The sequence below is a fragment of the Glossina fuscipes genome, unplaced genomic scaffold (genome assembly GCF_014805625.2).
Source record: "Glossina fuscipes isolate IAEA_lab_2018 unplaced genomic scaffold, Yale_Gfus_2 237, whole genome shotgun sequence".
NCBI lineage: Eukaryota > Metazoa > Arthropoda > Insecta > Diptera > Glossinidae > Glossina > Glossina fuscipes.
The window spans coordinates 207,552-224,653 of record NW_023998580.1 but is presented as its reverse complement, the minus strand read 5'-3'; the positions used below and the strand labels follow the sequence as shown (position 1 = coordinate 224,653).

General features: G+C 35.0%; 1 protein-coding gene across 7 annotated transcripts in view; it reads left to right on the top strand.

Moving 5' to 3' along the window:
- The window catches only part of LOC119642613, a 143,149-nt gene that overhangs the window by 51,011 nt on the left and 75,036 nt on the right, over nucleotides 1–17,102 (top strand). For 6 of the 7 annotated variants that reach the window (XR_005248095.1, XM_038041803.1, XM_038041808.1 and 3 more), the window contains 2 exons: nucleotides 14,342–14,464; nucleotides 14,769–14,929. Coding sequence is in view for 6 of the 7 variants with exons in the window: in XM_038041803.1 (XP_037897731.1) it covers nucleotides 14,342–14,464; nucleotides 14,769–14,929 (284 nt within the window). In the remaining variant the exon portion in view is untranslated. The remainder of the gene's footprint in view (nucleotides 1–14,341; nucleotides 14,465–14,768; nucleotides 14,930–17,102) is intronic. The other variant, XM_038041804.1, reaches the window with a different exon arrangement.

Sequence of the window (17,102 nt, the reverse complement as noted above, 5' to 3'; positions counted from 1 at the left end):
TGACAATAATTCACTTTCGAAACGTAACGACTTTTTAAGGATAAAAGCTAGTTTAAATACGACATAGGTAAATCGCGCGTATTAAGCAATGTTGCTTTAATGGACTTTAAAGAGTCCGATAACGAGAATAACTGGTAGACGTCATTTAGGTTCTTGCAAACGACTCTGAGCGGATTGAACAGCTCATAATTAAGTTTACACTGATTAAGCTTAACCAAGATAAAATGCCTAGAGAAGCGGTTAGGGACATTAAAGCTTATTTCACCAAGTAATGAAGGCGAGTCAATAGCACTATTTATTACTTTAATTAGAAAGGAAACGCCAAGAACAAATCTACGTTTCTCCAGAGACGGTAGGGACAGCAGAAGCAACCTATTTTCATACGGAGAAAGAGAGGCAATCGGATTCCAACCCAGATTTCTAGGGGCAACCAGCAAGAATTGCTTTTGAACTGATTCAATTGAATCTACGTAGCACCTATATGAAGGAGACTACACAAGGCATACTCGGGTATGGGTCTAACCAAACACATGTACAGCCTTTTCGTAATGTAGGGATAATCAAGCTCTTTGGATCACCTTTTTATAAAACCAAGCGCGGACCTAGCTTTGCTAATCGAGAGCTCAATATGCAAGTTAAAACGTAACCTATGGTCAAATAGAACGCCTAAATCTGCAATCGAATCGACGTCCTCCAACTTATGCCAATCTATGAAATACTGAGTAATGAATGAGTTTCTTCTTGAGAATGAAAGCTTCTTACATTTACTCAGATTTAGTTTCAGCAGATTCAAAGAGCATCATGCAACAAAATTATCCAAATCACCTTGAAGCTGATGTGATTGCGATTCAACAGAGAAGGAAGAAAACAGTTTCACATCATCAGTATACATGAAAATCTGGCTGAAATTAACCACCGATGGGAGATCATTAATGTATAAACTAAATAAAATGGGACCTAAGTGACTTCTTTGAGGTACGCCAGACATAACGGGGAATTCATCCGAGGTGATGAAGTTAAGCAGAACCCTGAAGGATCTGTTGTGCAGATAAGAGCTTATCCATTTCAGTAAATAAAAAGGGAAGCCAGAGGCTTGGAGTTTAAAGATAAGTAAGTTATGGTTACCCATATTAAATGCTTTGCTTAAATCAGTGTATATCACATCTGTGCGAGGGCCACTAGAAAAAACTTTGAAAAAAACCTGGTGCGGAGATATATACCAATTAATGGCAAAGGCCAAATGCTGAGTCACAATATGCTCGAACAACTTGGGCAAGACTCTCAACTTGGCTATGCCTCTGTAGTTCTCAACAAATTGTTTACTTCCACTCTTGTGCATAGGAATAAGGAAACTACTCTTCCAACATGAAGGGAAAGCACCTAAATACAAGGACATGTTAAAAATCTTTGAGATCACACCACATAACTCGACAGCGCAAGATTTAAGTACACATGATGGAATTCCATCAGGTCCAGGCGAACAACTGTGTTTTAGAGAACTCAACCCTTTGAAAACATCATCTTCCGAAATAACCAAATTAGGTATTGAAACCGAGTTAGTTATAGGATAAGGGTAGTTTGCTGATAAATCGAAATTAGCAATCGAAAAGTTTGTCGGAAATACTCAGCAAATAGATTTGAGATTTCAAAATCATCCGACGAACCAGAGCCATTAAAAGAAACATGAGAGGGATATGTGGAAATTTTTCTTTTAGAGTTAACAAATTTAAAGAAGAATTTAGGATTAGCAAACAGAGAGGATTTAATGAACTGAAGGTATCTGCAGTAATAATGATGGTTGAGGGAGTTAAATCTATGCCTCGCCACCGAGTAAGCGACATAGTCGAGCGCAGAGCCACTTTTCGAATATTTTTTGAATAGCGAGTTTTTTCTATTCTTGTGATATTTAATTGTCTTATTAAACCACGGAGGACATCTGCTTCGAGGTCGACAATGCTTGATCGGAACAGATGCAGCAATAGCTAGATATAATGTATTGTAGAACGATGGCAATAAGCTTTCAATACTACCGGTTGAGAAATCAAGGTTCAAATGTGAAAGACGATGTTTTAGTAATACAATATTGATTTTATGAAAATCATAATAATTATTTAAAAAAGTTTGATTTGGCACATTAGGGCAATTCAACAAACCACCATTCATATGATGAAAAGAAATGCATATTGATGGATGATAAGGATCCTCAGGTAAACTAAAAGGTGGACAACGATTTACGTAAATCTCGGGAAAATTGGCAAAGCAGAGATCAAGCAGTCTACCATTACAATTAGGGTTACGATTATATTGACCCAAATTATGATCAAACAATTCACTAAAGAACACAACAGCCCTATCAGACGTTAAAGTAGGAACCAAACAGCCAGAATTATCAGTGTTACACCAAGTGACTTGAGGCAAATTGAAGTCACCCAATGCAACGACCAAATCGGTGGGTCTAGACCGCTTGGCCACTTCACAAATGAGGGCAGCGTGTTTCCTGTAAATGGTGATATCAGAATTTGGGGGAATATAGGAGCAGGTTATAAATAGATGTTTATCAGGCATATTCGCACGAATAGCGATAAATTCAACGTCAGGAGAAGTGGGAAATTCAATTAAATTGGACGGGACTGACGCAGATATGGCAATTAATACACCACCACCAATGCGATTTACTCGATCATTTCTAAACACTTGGAAAGAATTATGAAAAAGTTCCGACGAATGTAGATCGGGTTTTAGCCAAGTTTCAGTAAAGGCCAAACAGAAAAATTCCGTGCTCACTGAATTTAGAAAAGTGGAACGAATTTTCGAATTTAGGCCCCTAACATTTTGATAAAGGAGAGATAGTGGGACTGAAGAAACAATTAGTTTTTTGAAGGCGACAAGACTATTGCCTTGGTATTAAGGGGACAATCTCGAGGGATAAATTCCTTAATTAAGGATCCTACTGGCCACAGTGATTTGTTTAACAACATATCACTGTTTTCAGTCGGAACTAATATTTTAAAAGAGGAGATTGCCCTAGCTTGAGAAGGAGCCATTTTGAAGATGCTAACAAGCTTTAAGTTGACTGATGGGACTTTCGTCGCCAGATAACCTTTTATGTTATCCACCGATGTTTCAGGTGCCAGTCTTGACACAAATATTGCTTTTCTGGGAGGAACTGCCGTCAAGCAAATGTCATTATTTGGAACAGGAGGGGGGTTCACAGTAGGAGAGTTTCGAGTTGGGGAAAATATAGATGGGATTATCGCCCTTGTACCGGCAGCTTGTGAGACTTGCCCAGTCTGGTGACCAGCATTCACACGCGAACAGCCATATTCCATTAATATTCTGCTTCCGTGTCAATGCGGTTGGCGCTCCTGGACTAACCCAACACATTTTGCGCTGAGAATTGTCGTAGTAGAGCCACTTTTATCATCAGTCACAAGACGCCACAGAAGGCTCTTATTTTATGCCTGGCAAGGAATTAAACTGCGATGTTGAAACGGTTCGGAATTGCATTTTCAGTCAATTCGTGTGATAGTCATTTTTGTTTCTTTTGGCCCTTTCCAATCATTTGTAAACGTCTAGAAACAGTTGATTCATCAACTGCTGGGCTCTTCGAAAGATCTTTGAGAGTTTAAGCTGGGTTTTCGTCCAATAAGTCTTGCAATTCATTGCCCTGCGGTTTTGGAAAGTTGATTCAATTTAGAAATCTTACAGACTGCGTATTGTTATTAGCTTTACTTGCCAGCTAACTTATTTGCTAATTGTATAGTCAGTCATTTATTAATAGTATAATTATACCATACACCACTTGCGGTACAGGGTATTTTAACTTAGTGCGGCCGAATTTACCACGCAGAAGGGGAGAAGATGGACCCGTCTTTTATTATATCGATCGATTCAGAATCGTTGTCGGTATTGATCTAAGCCAGGCTGTCCGTCTGTTCTTCTGATATTAGTGCATGTAAATTTGGTTTTAAGATCCAGGTCGCAATTTTTGAGATATTTCGATGAAATTTGGTACAGTGGCATGTTTTGGCCCAAGGATGAACGCTATCGAAAATGGTTCGGATCGGTACACTTTTTCTCAGCCAAAGTGACTAAGTAGTAGCATTTGGGCATTCTAAATTGGTATGACAATATTGGACCGGGCGTGGAAATTTTTGAACCCCCTCTCATAACGAAAACTGAAGTTGACAAGACAAAGAGGTATCACGGTCGCTAATAGCTGTCGCAGAAGGCAATAGCTGGTTATGGTGACTTACTACAGCTATTGTCGTTTCAGCGTTGTTGAGCTGCCACCGCTGTGGCTGAGACGTAGGGGCGTGCATATGGTGGCTATGTAGGGCCGACGCTAGACGATGACCGACTGACTCACTGGTGACAGACGGACAGCAGACCACCGACCGGACCTTTTCGTTCTTTTAGTTTATTTTTTTTTTTTTAACCTGGGGTTTGGCTCTCGGAGCCTCCTGACAAAGAAAATAAACCAAAAGAACGAAAAGGTCCGGTCGGTTGTCTGCTGTCCGTCTGTCTGTAAATATAAATGTATATATATTGTTTTTCTTTTTTTTTTTTTTTGACCTGGGATTTGGCTCTCGGAGCCTCCTGACAAAGAAAAATAAAAATAAACCAAAAGAACGAAAAGGTCCGGTCGGTTGTCTGCTGTCCGTCTGTCACCAGTGAGTCAGTCGGTCATCGTCTAGCGTCGGCCCTACATAGCCACCATATGCACGCCCCTACGTCTCAGCCACAGCGGTGGCAGCTCGCGCTTAGCCACTCATTGGGAACAACAAAATTAAATAGCCTAAAAATAACTTACAGTACAAGCATCGGCGTCGGTGCAGTGTCGGCCGCGGTAGCTGCTACATCGGCAATCTTCAACTCCAGGACGCAGGATGTTCCGGCTCACTTCTTAAAAGTGTCTGACGTTCTTCTGGCGCTAGATGTATGCCTAGAGCCAGAGCACCAGTTGTAGCACTCAAAACAGTTATTGTAGCGGTACTTAAGAACACTTGCTATTTTTTTTAATGCGTTGCTTTCCTTTCTGCTTTGGTTATAACCTTTTAAACAATTTGCTCTTCTGATCAGTGGAACTATTGTTTGCAGTATGTGCTAGTATAGTAACAATAGAAGCAAACGTTTTATAATTTGAAGGATATTTAAAAAGTGTTCCTTTTTTTTCCTTTTTTTTTCGTTTTGGTTTTAAAATAATTTGTTGTTTATGGTTGCGATATCGTTGTTTTTGTTGTAATTTTCAATATTTCGCGAAGAAAATTACATCGTAATAGTAGTTTAACATAAACAAATTAAATGTACTACATTTGGACATTCTTGGCTTTTTTTTTGCATACGCTAATAAGGATTTTCACGAAAATTGGCCCTTTATGGAGAAGAAAAGTTGAAGTGTTAATATGTGGTGATGAAAACTGACAAGTATTATAGTAAATTCATACAAAAATGAGCTCTACAAAATATGGACCATCTACGCCTCTTTTTAAGTACTGCCCTATGTAAAGATTAAACGTGTACTACATTAGGTTGCGTTTTGGACCCGCTTTCCAATAAATACGCACTCCAAAAATTTGCCTTTATGTAGAAACAGGATAGAATTTTCGTGTTCTATAATAAAAATGAGAATTGTGTTATACAATATGGGGTAGGATACTGAATGGTCTGTCTTGCCCGACTATAATCTTCTTACTTGTGACAGTGCAATAACGTTATGTTAACGTTATGTTGACATTATTGAATGTATTTTGTATGCACTATTTTAAGGTAGCAATGGACTCATCGATTTTTCCATTAGATCTTGTTGCATTTGTATGTGTAACACGCACGTTGTCATCGTTTGTGATTATTTTGTTCTTTGCGGTCGGCACTTTGTGCTCTCTTCGAAAAGTGGCTTTGTTTTTTTTTGGTTAATATAGCTTGTTTCGGTTTGCATGCGCGGTCATATCTCTCAAGTGATTAAGACTGACGTTACATATAGCCTTCAAGGCCCGCTTATAAATAAATTGCCAACAAATGATCTCCAAATTTAGGAATAAATTTCGGTAAGAATTTCAGGTTGAAGTATTATTTCTTCTTTGATGTGCTTCTGCCTTATTTGCTAATTTCTTGTTTTCTGCTTGGCTTAGTTAGTTGTTGGTTTGCAAACACCTTCGTTGTTAATTTAGTATTGGTTATTATTGGTTATATTTGCTGTGTCTACATCAGTACCGTCCCGGAAATCAACATTTGTTTCAACACATCTTTATTATATTAGGTAAGTAAGTTAAGCATAGGTTCAAGTTTATTATTAAATAACGACTGAAAGGGACGGCAGTACTCTCCAGGAAGGCAATATTCGAGCCAAGTGCAGCGTCTAACACCTTTGTGGATAAAATAAAAGTTTATCTGGCTGTAACAGTATCATCGGTCAATTTGAAACATGTAAGCATTTTCAAATTATCTCCATCTCAACCTAGTGCTATCTCGTCTTTTAAAGTAGTAGTTCCGACTGAATACATGGAAAATTTTGTTAAACTAATCCTTGTGGCCACTTGGATCCTTAATTAAGGAATTCATTCCTCGGAATCGATTCCGTCATACTAACAGAGTAGCTCGATTCCTTGGAATCGACCCCGTCATACCAATTCAGTAGCTCTTCCATCCTCAAAAAACTAAATTTTTCTTCAGGCCCAGTAACTTTCATTTACCAAAATGCTAGGGACCTAAATTCGAAAATTCGGTCTACTTTCCTAAATTCGGTGAACTCGTTGTTTTTCCGTTTGGTCTTAACTTGGTTAAAGCGCGACTTATATTCTTCGGAACGTTTTCACAATTCTTTGGTTTGCCAAATTTCCGAGATAGTTGTTAATCAGTGTCCACCTTTTAGTTTACATGAGGACCCAGCAATTTGCATTTCCTTTTATTATAGGCATGATGGTTCGTTGAGCAATTGTAACATGCCAAATCAAACTTCCTCCAATAAACATTATGATTTTAACAAAACCTATATTTTACTGCCAAAATTTCATCTCTCACACGTTACGCCCGATTTCTCTGTTTGAAATATTTAAATCCTACTGTCATCGTTCTATAATGTATTGAATCTAGCTATTTCTGCATCCGCTCCGATCAAGCAATCTCGCCCTCGAAGGCATGGTCTAAGAAAACCATTATATATGACAAAAATAGAAGAAAAGAAACTTTTCAAAATTTATGAACAGTGATTCCGCTTACGATTATTTTGCCTATTCTGCTGCAAGGCATAGATTTAGTTACTTCAACCAAAAATATTATTGCAAATACCTTCAGTTCATAAAATCCTCACTGCTAGTTAATTCTAGATATTTTTTTAAGTGTATCAACTCCAAAAGAAAAATCTCTATGTATCCCTTCCTTTGTGCTGAAATAGTTGTTTCCTTAGTCCAACTCATAAATGTGGAAATAGACATTATTTTGAGAACTAAAAAAGGCAAGTTGAGTGTCTGTGTTGAATTGTTTCAGCGAATTGTTACTAAGCACTTAGCGTTTCCCTTCGAATCTTCTATTTCCCAATTCTCCATTAACATTGTCAGTGTAAATTAAAACCTGGTTGGAGAGGGGAGATCATTGATGTGTGCGACGCTAGAAGTTACGAGAAATTCATTCGATGCGATGATGTTAAACAGAACCCTGAATGATCTGTTTTGCAGATAGCAGATAGCTTATCCATTTCACTAACTAGAAATGGAAACAGGACGCATCGAGTTTGAAGATCGTTATTGTTAACTAAGTCAAACTCTTTACTAAAATCTGTATATACGACGTCGTTGAGACAGTCACAAGAAAAAGGTTTGAAAACATGTCAAGTAAGACCATGACAATAGGTATTTCTTTCCGAAGGCTTTGTGGGAATGGAGTAATAGAAAACTTGATAGGAAATTGGAATTAAGTTTGGAAATTTTCTTTGAGATATAAATTTTTAGGTTTTTTCTTCAATTTCGCTTAAAGAATCTTCGTAACTGCAAATATGAATTTTTCCTGTATTGATAGAGATAGGCATACAACAATATTTCAAGTCCGTTTCTCGCAGTCTTTATTATTGAATGAAACACTTCATCGACCTATTTGTGCATCTGATTTTATTACTTCAATGTAACTAGACACGTTGTATATTTCTTCGATAACAAGCAATGTATGTAAGCTTGCACTATTTACCAAAATATTTACAAAACTGTTTTTTTTAGAGAGCAGTTATCCTTTAATAGCATCGTGAATACAAAGCTATTTTATTTTATCCTTTATCACAATTTAATTCGTCGACACACAACTGTTTGGCGCTTTGAACGCTTTGAACGCGAGCTGAATGAGACTATAGATTTAAGCTTGGATCATTTAGGTTTTTAATGCCTAAGAAATTGCCCAAGTTTAAGATTGTTTCTTCGATTGCTTTGGAAGGTGCGAACGGACTTATGCAACGAAATGAAATGTCCTATTCTCATTAAAAAGCAACTTAAGCATTTTCGTAATTTCGGCACCAGCTTTTCTCGGTTTGTTCCAGTTTAACGCAGTGCCAAAATTGTCGAAAAATATACCCTGTCAGATAACGCTATTAAAGCTACCAATTTCAACACAGGGAAGTTATTTGCACCCATAATATTTTGTAAAGGCATAAAGGCATAAAGTAACGGTAAAATAACGCATATTTTTTGTTTATGATTGGCATAACTATAATAAGTAAAACAAAAACTTTGCATTATTTTCATATTTTTCACGACAAGGCACTATGTATCCCTGTCAGCATAGTTTTTTTCCTGTTATTTGTTTTATAAAAATAAAGGAAAAATGAAAAAAATAAAAAAAAGGCAAGCTTGACGTTTATTTGTTTATAAATTACCAACATTACGTAAATAAAAACAAATTCATACAAACATGAATAAACAAAAAAAAAAAGTAAAATCTTAAGGTAATAAAACGACAAGTACAATAAAATAACCACTATCCACAAGCTGATATTGTATAAGCACAAGACTAAAGCGCGAAGGTCTAAAAGACAGTACGAGAGCGTCATTAAAGTTAATATTTAACGCGCCTCACAACCTCGCAACGGCTCTAAGAATATGTTTTCAAAACGAGATCTGTCCAAAATTTTGCATTTGCGTACTTTTGAAATTCAGTTATCACAATTATCTCCTCCATAAGACAATTGGTAAATGCCAATAGCATTTTACCGCTTATTCAATGATATATCCGAACAGCCTATGTTATGTATACTTAACGCTTGCTTTCTACGCGTAAGTTAAAGCATTTTTGACAATATATTACTTGAAAAGAACTAATTATATATTTTTTATTTGCTATAATTATTTATATATTATACATACGCAATATAAATTTTATATCAGAGAAACAACTCATTTTCTCCTTGATTCTAATTACACATTCCTTTATTTAAGTTCGAAATAAGTATTCTTTTCCAGTATTAATGGATTTTGTCGTGGCTAGCAGGAAAGCGTTGTCATAAATAAATATAATTTTTTCATCGTTGCGTAGTTTTAAGATGATTCTAAAATATTAAGCAAACAGCTGGCTTACAGTCTTACAATTATATTTATACTTGCAACAATACTTATATTAATTAATAATGGCACTAAATTAGGGCTTATTGATTGAATTTGAGAGAAGTTAGCAGAGGAGATTAAAATTTATATGTTGACCAACATAATCATATTATTTATTAATAATATATAACAATAAAACAATAAATTTTTTTATTAATTAAAGTAATTCTATTTAGGTTTCATTTTGTTGTACTTTTATAGTCGTTTTTTCTCATAAACACAACTCTGAACAATCAATTCTAAGGCGAATGGTTTCTAAGCGATAGTCATATTTTTCTCGTCTCATTTGAATGACATTGGAGAAGGTGACTTCACGATTGTTACGCACACATGATCAAAAAACAAAAAACAAAAATAAAATACAGAATGAATAATAATAGGCGACGAAGTCATATATAATACAAAAGCACCCGAAAAGCGGAAACATAAGATACGTTTCTTCTTAGGTAGTTATCCTCGCTTCTGTACGTGCTACGTACTATGCATAAAGCACGGCAAAAACATCTGTCAACGATCTTCTTATTGTTATTGCCGCTCTCGTTGAACTATTATCCTTGTCGTTATTATAATTGAGTTCGTTATTATCTTTAGTTATCTCTTTTAGTTTATACAACGAATTTTGATTTTTTGATGCGGTTATATTAACAGATGCTTGCATGTATTTTTGATCAGGGAAATCTATTGCAGAAGCTGATAAAATGATATGAAGCATCAATGTACACAAGAGTCAAATTCAAGGATTTTGATCTTTCACTGCACAAAATAACAGTTTTCTATTTAGTATTATTGAGTTATTCAGTGTATATAAATTCTTATCATAGAACGCTAAACATTGCGTTTCCGAATGCTGTTGTTGTTCGATTTGAAGAAATCAGCCGTTGGAGTCCATCAGGTACTTCTAGAAGCTCATAGCAATGCTGCTCTATCATACCGCAATTGTCGGGTTTCGTTTCAACGTTTTAAAAGTGGCGATTTTGATGTCAACGGCAAATAACGGCTCGGAAGAAAAAAAAGTTCGAGGACAATAAATTGCAAGACTTATTGGGCGAAAACACAGCTTAAACTCTCAAAGAACTTTCGAAGAGCTCGGCAGTTTATGAACCAATTGTTTCTAGACGTTTACATGTGATTGAAAGGGTCCAAAACAAACGAAAATGACTATCATACGAGTTGACTGAAAATGGAATTCCGAACCGTTTAAATATCGCGGTTTAATTCCGTGCCAAGCATAAAAGAACAGCTGAGGCGTCTTGTGACTGACGATAAAAAATAAGTCTCTTGCGACAAAGCCAAGCATAAAAACACATGATCTAGTCCTGGAAGGCCACCCACATCGACACAGAGGCTAAATATTCATGCCGATAAAACTGAATTCAACTTTTACTACAGCAGTCTACCCATGTCAATTGAACAAATTGAACAATATATTGTTGCAAAAAATATCAGCAATAATGGTGCAGAGACGTAAAGTCATCCTCTTGAATGACACGCATTGCGAGAGTTCTCAAGAATACACTCTTGCCGTCAAAACGGGAAGTTCTGCCGCATCCGACGAACTCGCCCGACGTAGCGCCTCTTGATTACGTCTGCTCAGGTCCACGCGGCATAGCTTTGCTAGTACGCAGTTTTGAAATGTTCAAGAAGTGCGAAATAGGTCAATGATTGGATCGCTACCAAACAGTATATTTCTTCGACACGTTATTGTCATGTTGCCAGAAAGAGAGGAAAATGTTGTAGAAACTTGTGGAAAATATTTTGATTAAAAAGTTGGCTTAATCGTTATGTAGACTGGTAAACTCCATTTCTTTATAACTTTTTCAAAATATATTCAAACAACCTAATATATTGTACCAATTTTCCTCAGTAAACGCCTTTTCATTGTGAAAAATTATAAAAACACATGCAAGAATCTATTATTATAGTGGTATATTGTTGGCAATATGTCTGGCCTACTCAATACAGAATCTAGGTAAGGAATTCCGGAAAAACGATGCAGGACTAATATTCTTAACTTGGCTTTACTTTGACGCAACATAATAATTCTTTCATCTCAGCACAAGAATACGTGCTACCTATTGTACAATCGTTTTTGTATAATTTATTTTGCGAATATTGAGAAAGAGTAGAGAAACGAAGAGGCTATATGTTTTATTTGATTTCTCTTTCGGTGTATTTTTACAACGCGATTGTTAGACGAACGAACGGGAAACTATTAGTTAAGCAGAAAACTCAGTGCTTGCTTTACGCCTTTTTCATTACTCACGAACTGTCAAAATAAAAGTGATTTGAAATATTCATGAACGTACATTTTTTTTAAAACTTCTAAAATTAAGCAGAATTTCTTGTTCCAAACACAATATGATTTTCATATTTTTGTAAAAAAAAAAAATTAAACTGAGCTGTATTTCTATCATTTCCAGGTCGCAAAAAATTTTTTATATTTTAGTAATTGTATTTTGCTCCATAAAAATCATTTTTCAAAAGAGTTTTTGGCTTTGTTCTTGTTGCACATCATTGTCGCTTATGGAAACAAACACTGGCTATATGATTATTCTTTAACAGTGCACGCAAACTGTATGTTCAACTGATTGTATTTTCCGCTTTACATGTTGCTTTGTTGACGGACGACGAACGACTTACTTGCGTATATATAAATAGATGAATAAAGACAATTATGCTTAGCCCAAAACTAACTTAACTTGATCTCTAATTATATATATTTTAGTTAATTAGCTCTCATTTGAAAGACGTAACTTGTGAGCAATTTGTGTATGTCCTGTATGGCTTTCATCATTCGAAATTTATTTCGAAACAATAATGGGAAAATAGAGGGCAAATTTGACGTTTGTTTGCTTACAATGATTCAATCAATAACATAAATCATAGAAAATAAATAAGAATAAAATTATGTAAAATTTTTTATAAAATGAACTGAAGTGAACTAGATTCAAATAATTCATATGATTTCTTATTTTTATTTCTTAGGAAATCTTTTAGTTGTTGACTTGATTTTGAATATATTTCGCTTTATTTTTATATAATACAATATAATAATACATTAACATATGAATCTGCCTATAAAGTATGTACAATATTTTAAAGTGAACTGCAAAGCAATTCTAGTTTTGTCTTGCCGTGAAGGGCTACATAGATATTTGCAAACTTTCGCGGATGGTATCTGCTTTTCCGCTTTCTTATTATAATAGGCCATCCATATTGGAAAACGTAAAAGCTTAATTTGTTATTTCGAAAAATAAATTTATGACTCACATAGCGATTGATGATATACTATTACAAGCTTTGGCGGGTTAATAGTATTAATTAAACAATTAGAATAGAAAGTAAAAACAAAAAATTAATTTACTTACTATGCAAAAGTTGAAATTTTTTTTTCTTTTTGCTTCAACTGTCTGCAAGTAGACGATTTTCTTGAAGTTTATTTCATAATCAACTTACAGCTTTTTTCTCTTATAAATGCAGCTCTAAACAAACAATGCCAATGCAATACAACCAATACTAACACTAACTAAAGCGTAAGCAATTTTACTTATGCTGGTTTTGACAATTTTGAGAGAGCGTTTCTCGCACCTCTTCTTCGCTTATATAGCTAAAAGGGTCGAATCTCGAAAATGAATGAATATCATACATAATCTGTTTCCTGAAAACTTTTTTGTATATTTCTTTCACACCACCTTTTGTTTTCATATGTGTTTGTATATTTCTTTCACACCACCTTTTAAATTCACATGGTTTTGTATATTTCTTTCACATAATGTTACATGCAAACACGATGCATAAGAAAAGAAAAGAAAGAAAGAAAATACATCTGATTTTTGTTTCAAGAAAACCTACACCATAAATTGCCAACATCTGAGACTAAGCGTTTCTTATTCTCAATAATTTGTCTAAAAATTGCTAACATCTGAGAGTAAGCGTCCGAATTTGCTAACATCTGAGCGTAAGCGTATAAAAATTGCGTCCATCTGAGAGTTTGTTTACAATTTTCACTAATTGAAAATGTGTTTGGCTAAAAATTGCGTCCATCTGAGCGTAAGCGTATAGCGTTAAGCGGTAGTATCATTGCAACAGTCTGAAAGCAAAATTTTTTTTGATGTGCCTCCTTTTTTTAAACAAAAAAGTTTAAATTAGCTTATAGAAAATGTCTCACGCATTTGTCTGGAATACTTTGTATAAAGGATGCTTTCAAAATCTGTATTTCGACATAAATGCATTTTAAGTTTAAGAATGTTTTCCCCTTTCAACTAATTTGCTTGTTCTTCTTCCTATTATCCGAGAAAACCGATCAAGCAATCAAGCACATCAACCAACGATCAAATGAGACATTGCGCTGGAACTGCTGAGCAAGATTTGATATAAGGAATACACTTTCAAGCACTTCGAACAAAAGCGTTAATTTTCCAAGAAAGTTTTCTTTAAGCCAATGATTTTTTTCCACATATATTAGAAATTCTCAAACATCTACCAAGCTGATAAAAAAATTCTTTTTTTTGCCCTCAGAAACTTGCGGCATTTCGATTCCGCTACAAAAATAAGTACATTCTTTAATATCCTCGATTTAAAAACCTTTGAAAAGCTCATGCATTAAATGAAGTATAAGCATGAAATGAAGTGTAGTTTATATCTTGGACATAATTTAGTGTATACGGATGAATTCCAAATTTCATTAACTCAATTCGAGTGAAAGCAAAACAAAACTCATTGTTTTATTTTTTTACATTTTCTTGTGTTGATTTTTTTAGCTTTGTTGGCGGCTACATTGAGAACTTATCAAAGGGCTGGATGTGATTCAGAAACATTAGCGCTCAGCTGTCCACGTGGCACAAGCATTTCGATCGAATTGGCACAGTACGGACGAGCTGGAGGTAATGAGAACTTATAAATCAATCACTATGTATCTTTTTGCACATGGCTGCGTGCAAATCAAACAGTTTGATATGTCTGGCTTGCAAGTCTCTGTGGTAAGAGAAAATGTAAAAATAAAAGCACGTTATGTATTTATCTAAAGCCAATAGATGTGTCATGTATGCGCAATGTGCACAACTTTAGCCGGTATATCTATAAAAGCATATTCAGTAAATTTGTGCACATAAGAGGTGTTACAATGCACGCTGTCTTCAATTCTAACGTCGAAATATTTTGTGTACTCTTTGTGCTTGTTTTCTACAGATTCAACCGACCACAGCCTCTGTCCGCCCGCGTCACAAGAAGACTTTACTACTGTGATCACTACAAGTGAGAATGGCGGTAATAAAGGCATTGGAGTCATTCATAGCGGAACCCAAAGCGAACATAAAACTGCATTATCCTGTGTTGTAAGTGGATTACAGGTAACTAGCATAATATAAAATGTTCTGCAAGAAATAATTCATTTTGATCTAACTTTGTGTAAATTGTGCATGGTACCATAGGGGCCGAAACAAACACAAAGCAAGAATAAACTAAGTCCTATCAGCATTATAATTTTATGAACGCCTTTATGTAGATTTAAAGAAACTACAGATAGTGAGGTATAAAACATATTTGCAAATTCTACAGTTTTTTTCTATACGGTGAATAGGGATCCCATAAATGCACAAAAGCAGAATATAACATGAAAAAGCTGACATAATTGCATGCTGGATAGTATGAATGGTGTAAGTAAACATGGGTAAGACGTCAATTCCTTTGCTATATGTGCACACAATATTTTTATTTCTCATACTTAAGAAACTCTTGTAATCATTTTGTATGGATTCTTTTTGTCATGTGGCGGCAAATACATGAAACGGAAAATGTTTTTCTAGGCCGATACAAAATCTTAAAACGCGCAAGGCCAATCCAGCTCACATTAGCTACTTTCGTGGTGCTTACGTACATTTCAATTCAAGGTGTCGTAACAAAACTTTTAGTAGGAAAAATTTTAAATTTAACTAGCAGCTGATTTGAAAATTGGAAAGATAGTAGTCTATGCAGACATTATTGTTTTAATACTTGTGACCTTCTTTTTGGGAATAGTCTCGATTTTTTTTACGAATCCTGAGATCCAAAACGATTTACATCATCGTCAACAACCGAGCTACGAACACGCTTAGTAGTAGCAATAAAAACAGCAGTTTCGTTGGATGTGAAATTGATGTATTCAGTAACAAGTCAACCGTTTAAGGGCAGATTCTTCTGAAAAAAAATGTCTAACAGATACTGTGCAGAATAACTAAAAATGCGAAATCAATTTATGGAAGATATGAGACTACTCGTGAAAAAATTGCAACTAGTCAAAGCAAATTTTAAGTTATGAAAAAACCCAATATATGCTAGTATTATTAATTTATTTACTGCATTTTACTTTCTTATTTTGAATATATTAAATCTGTTCTTGAAAATGGCTTAACAGCAAATCTCTGCGTTAATTTGTAAAAAGACTGTCCTTAATTTTCGCTCAAGTTTTCGACATCCATCACTTCACATCCTTCGGCATGTGTCGATACAACTATATCGTTTATAACTAGACTTATGTTCTTAGCATTTTATTGTCATAAGGCGATAAACATTTCCACATTTTACATGCAGAATATCAACACTGCTTAGAGCATAAACCAAAATTCTGTTGTCAAAGTAGTTCCCTTTATTTTCCTTATTTATTTTTAGGTAAGTGGAATCAGGACATCCCATAATACAGGGCTCTTATTGGTTGAAATTTTTTTTGTGGTCATTTGTCGTCATTTCAAGATAGACGACTGTGTGCAAGTTAAGAGTGTTGCTGGGGCGCCATCTGTAGATGCAAATGCTATTTTTGAGATCTTTAAGTTGACGGCCTTTATGTATTTTCTCGTGAAGTTCAGACGTAGATGAACGCATATGCAAATTTATGGAGATTTTTGGGCGAAAAAAGCGATGGAAAGTGAAGTAAAAAATTAAACGAAAATAAAAATAGCTGTAAGCGAGATTGTATGTGGATAGCAAAAACACAAGAAAAAAAAAGAAAGTTGGCTTGGTGAGAGGAAAAAGATATAAGAGCGTGGACAAAAAAATAAAGATTTAAAGTTTTGTTAAAGTTACATTCGGAAAAGAACTACAAATTCTGCAAAAACAATCACACAATAAATTGAGAAATAAATTAAAGAATAATAAAATGTCTTCATAGATTGGGCTGCGCAAATCTTTTTTATTGAGAGACGTGCTCGCATTTATCATACAAATAGATAATTAAACCAAAAAAAAAAAAAAAAATTCAAAGAACCGCCATCTTGTCACCGCGAGCTGACACAAAAATTTAAGTGAAAAAGTCTTCGAAATTGTTTAATAAATTTGATCGTAAATTCAGTTTACGTAATTTTCTTTTGTATTGTCATGGGACAAACAACGTCCACCACTGAAAATAAATTCCTTCCACTGTATAGATAAAAATTTTTGTTAATCATTTCCTCCAAATTTATGATTGTTATGTATCAAAGACTATAAAGCGTAAATGAACTAATTTTGAACTCAGCATATGAGGCTACAAATTTTAATATGCTTCAGTGA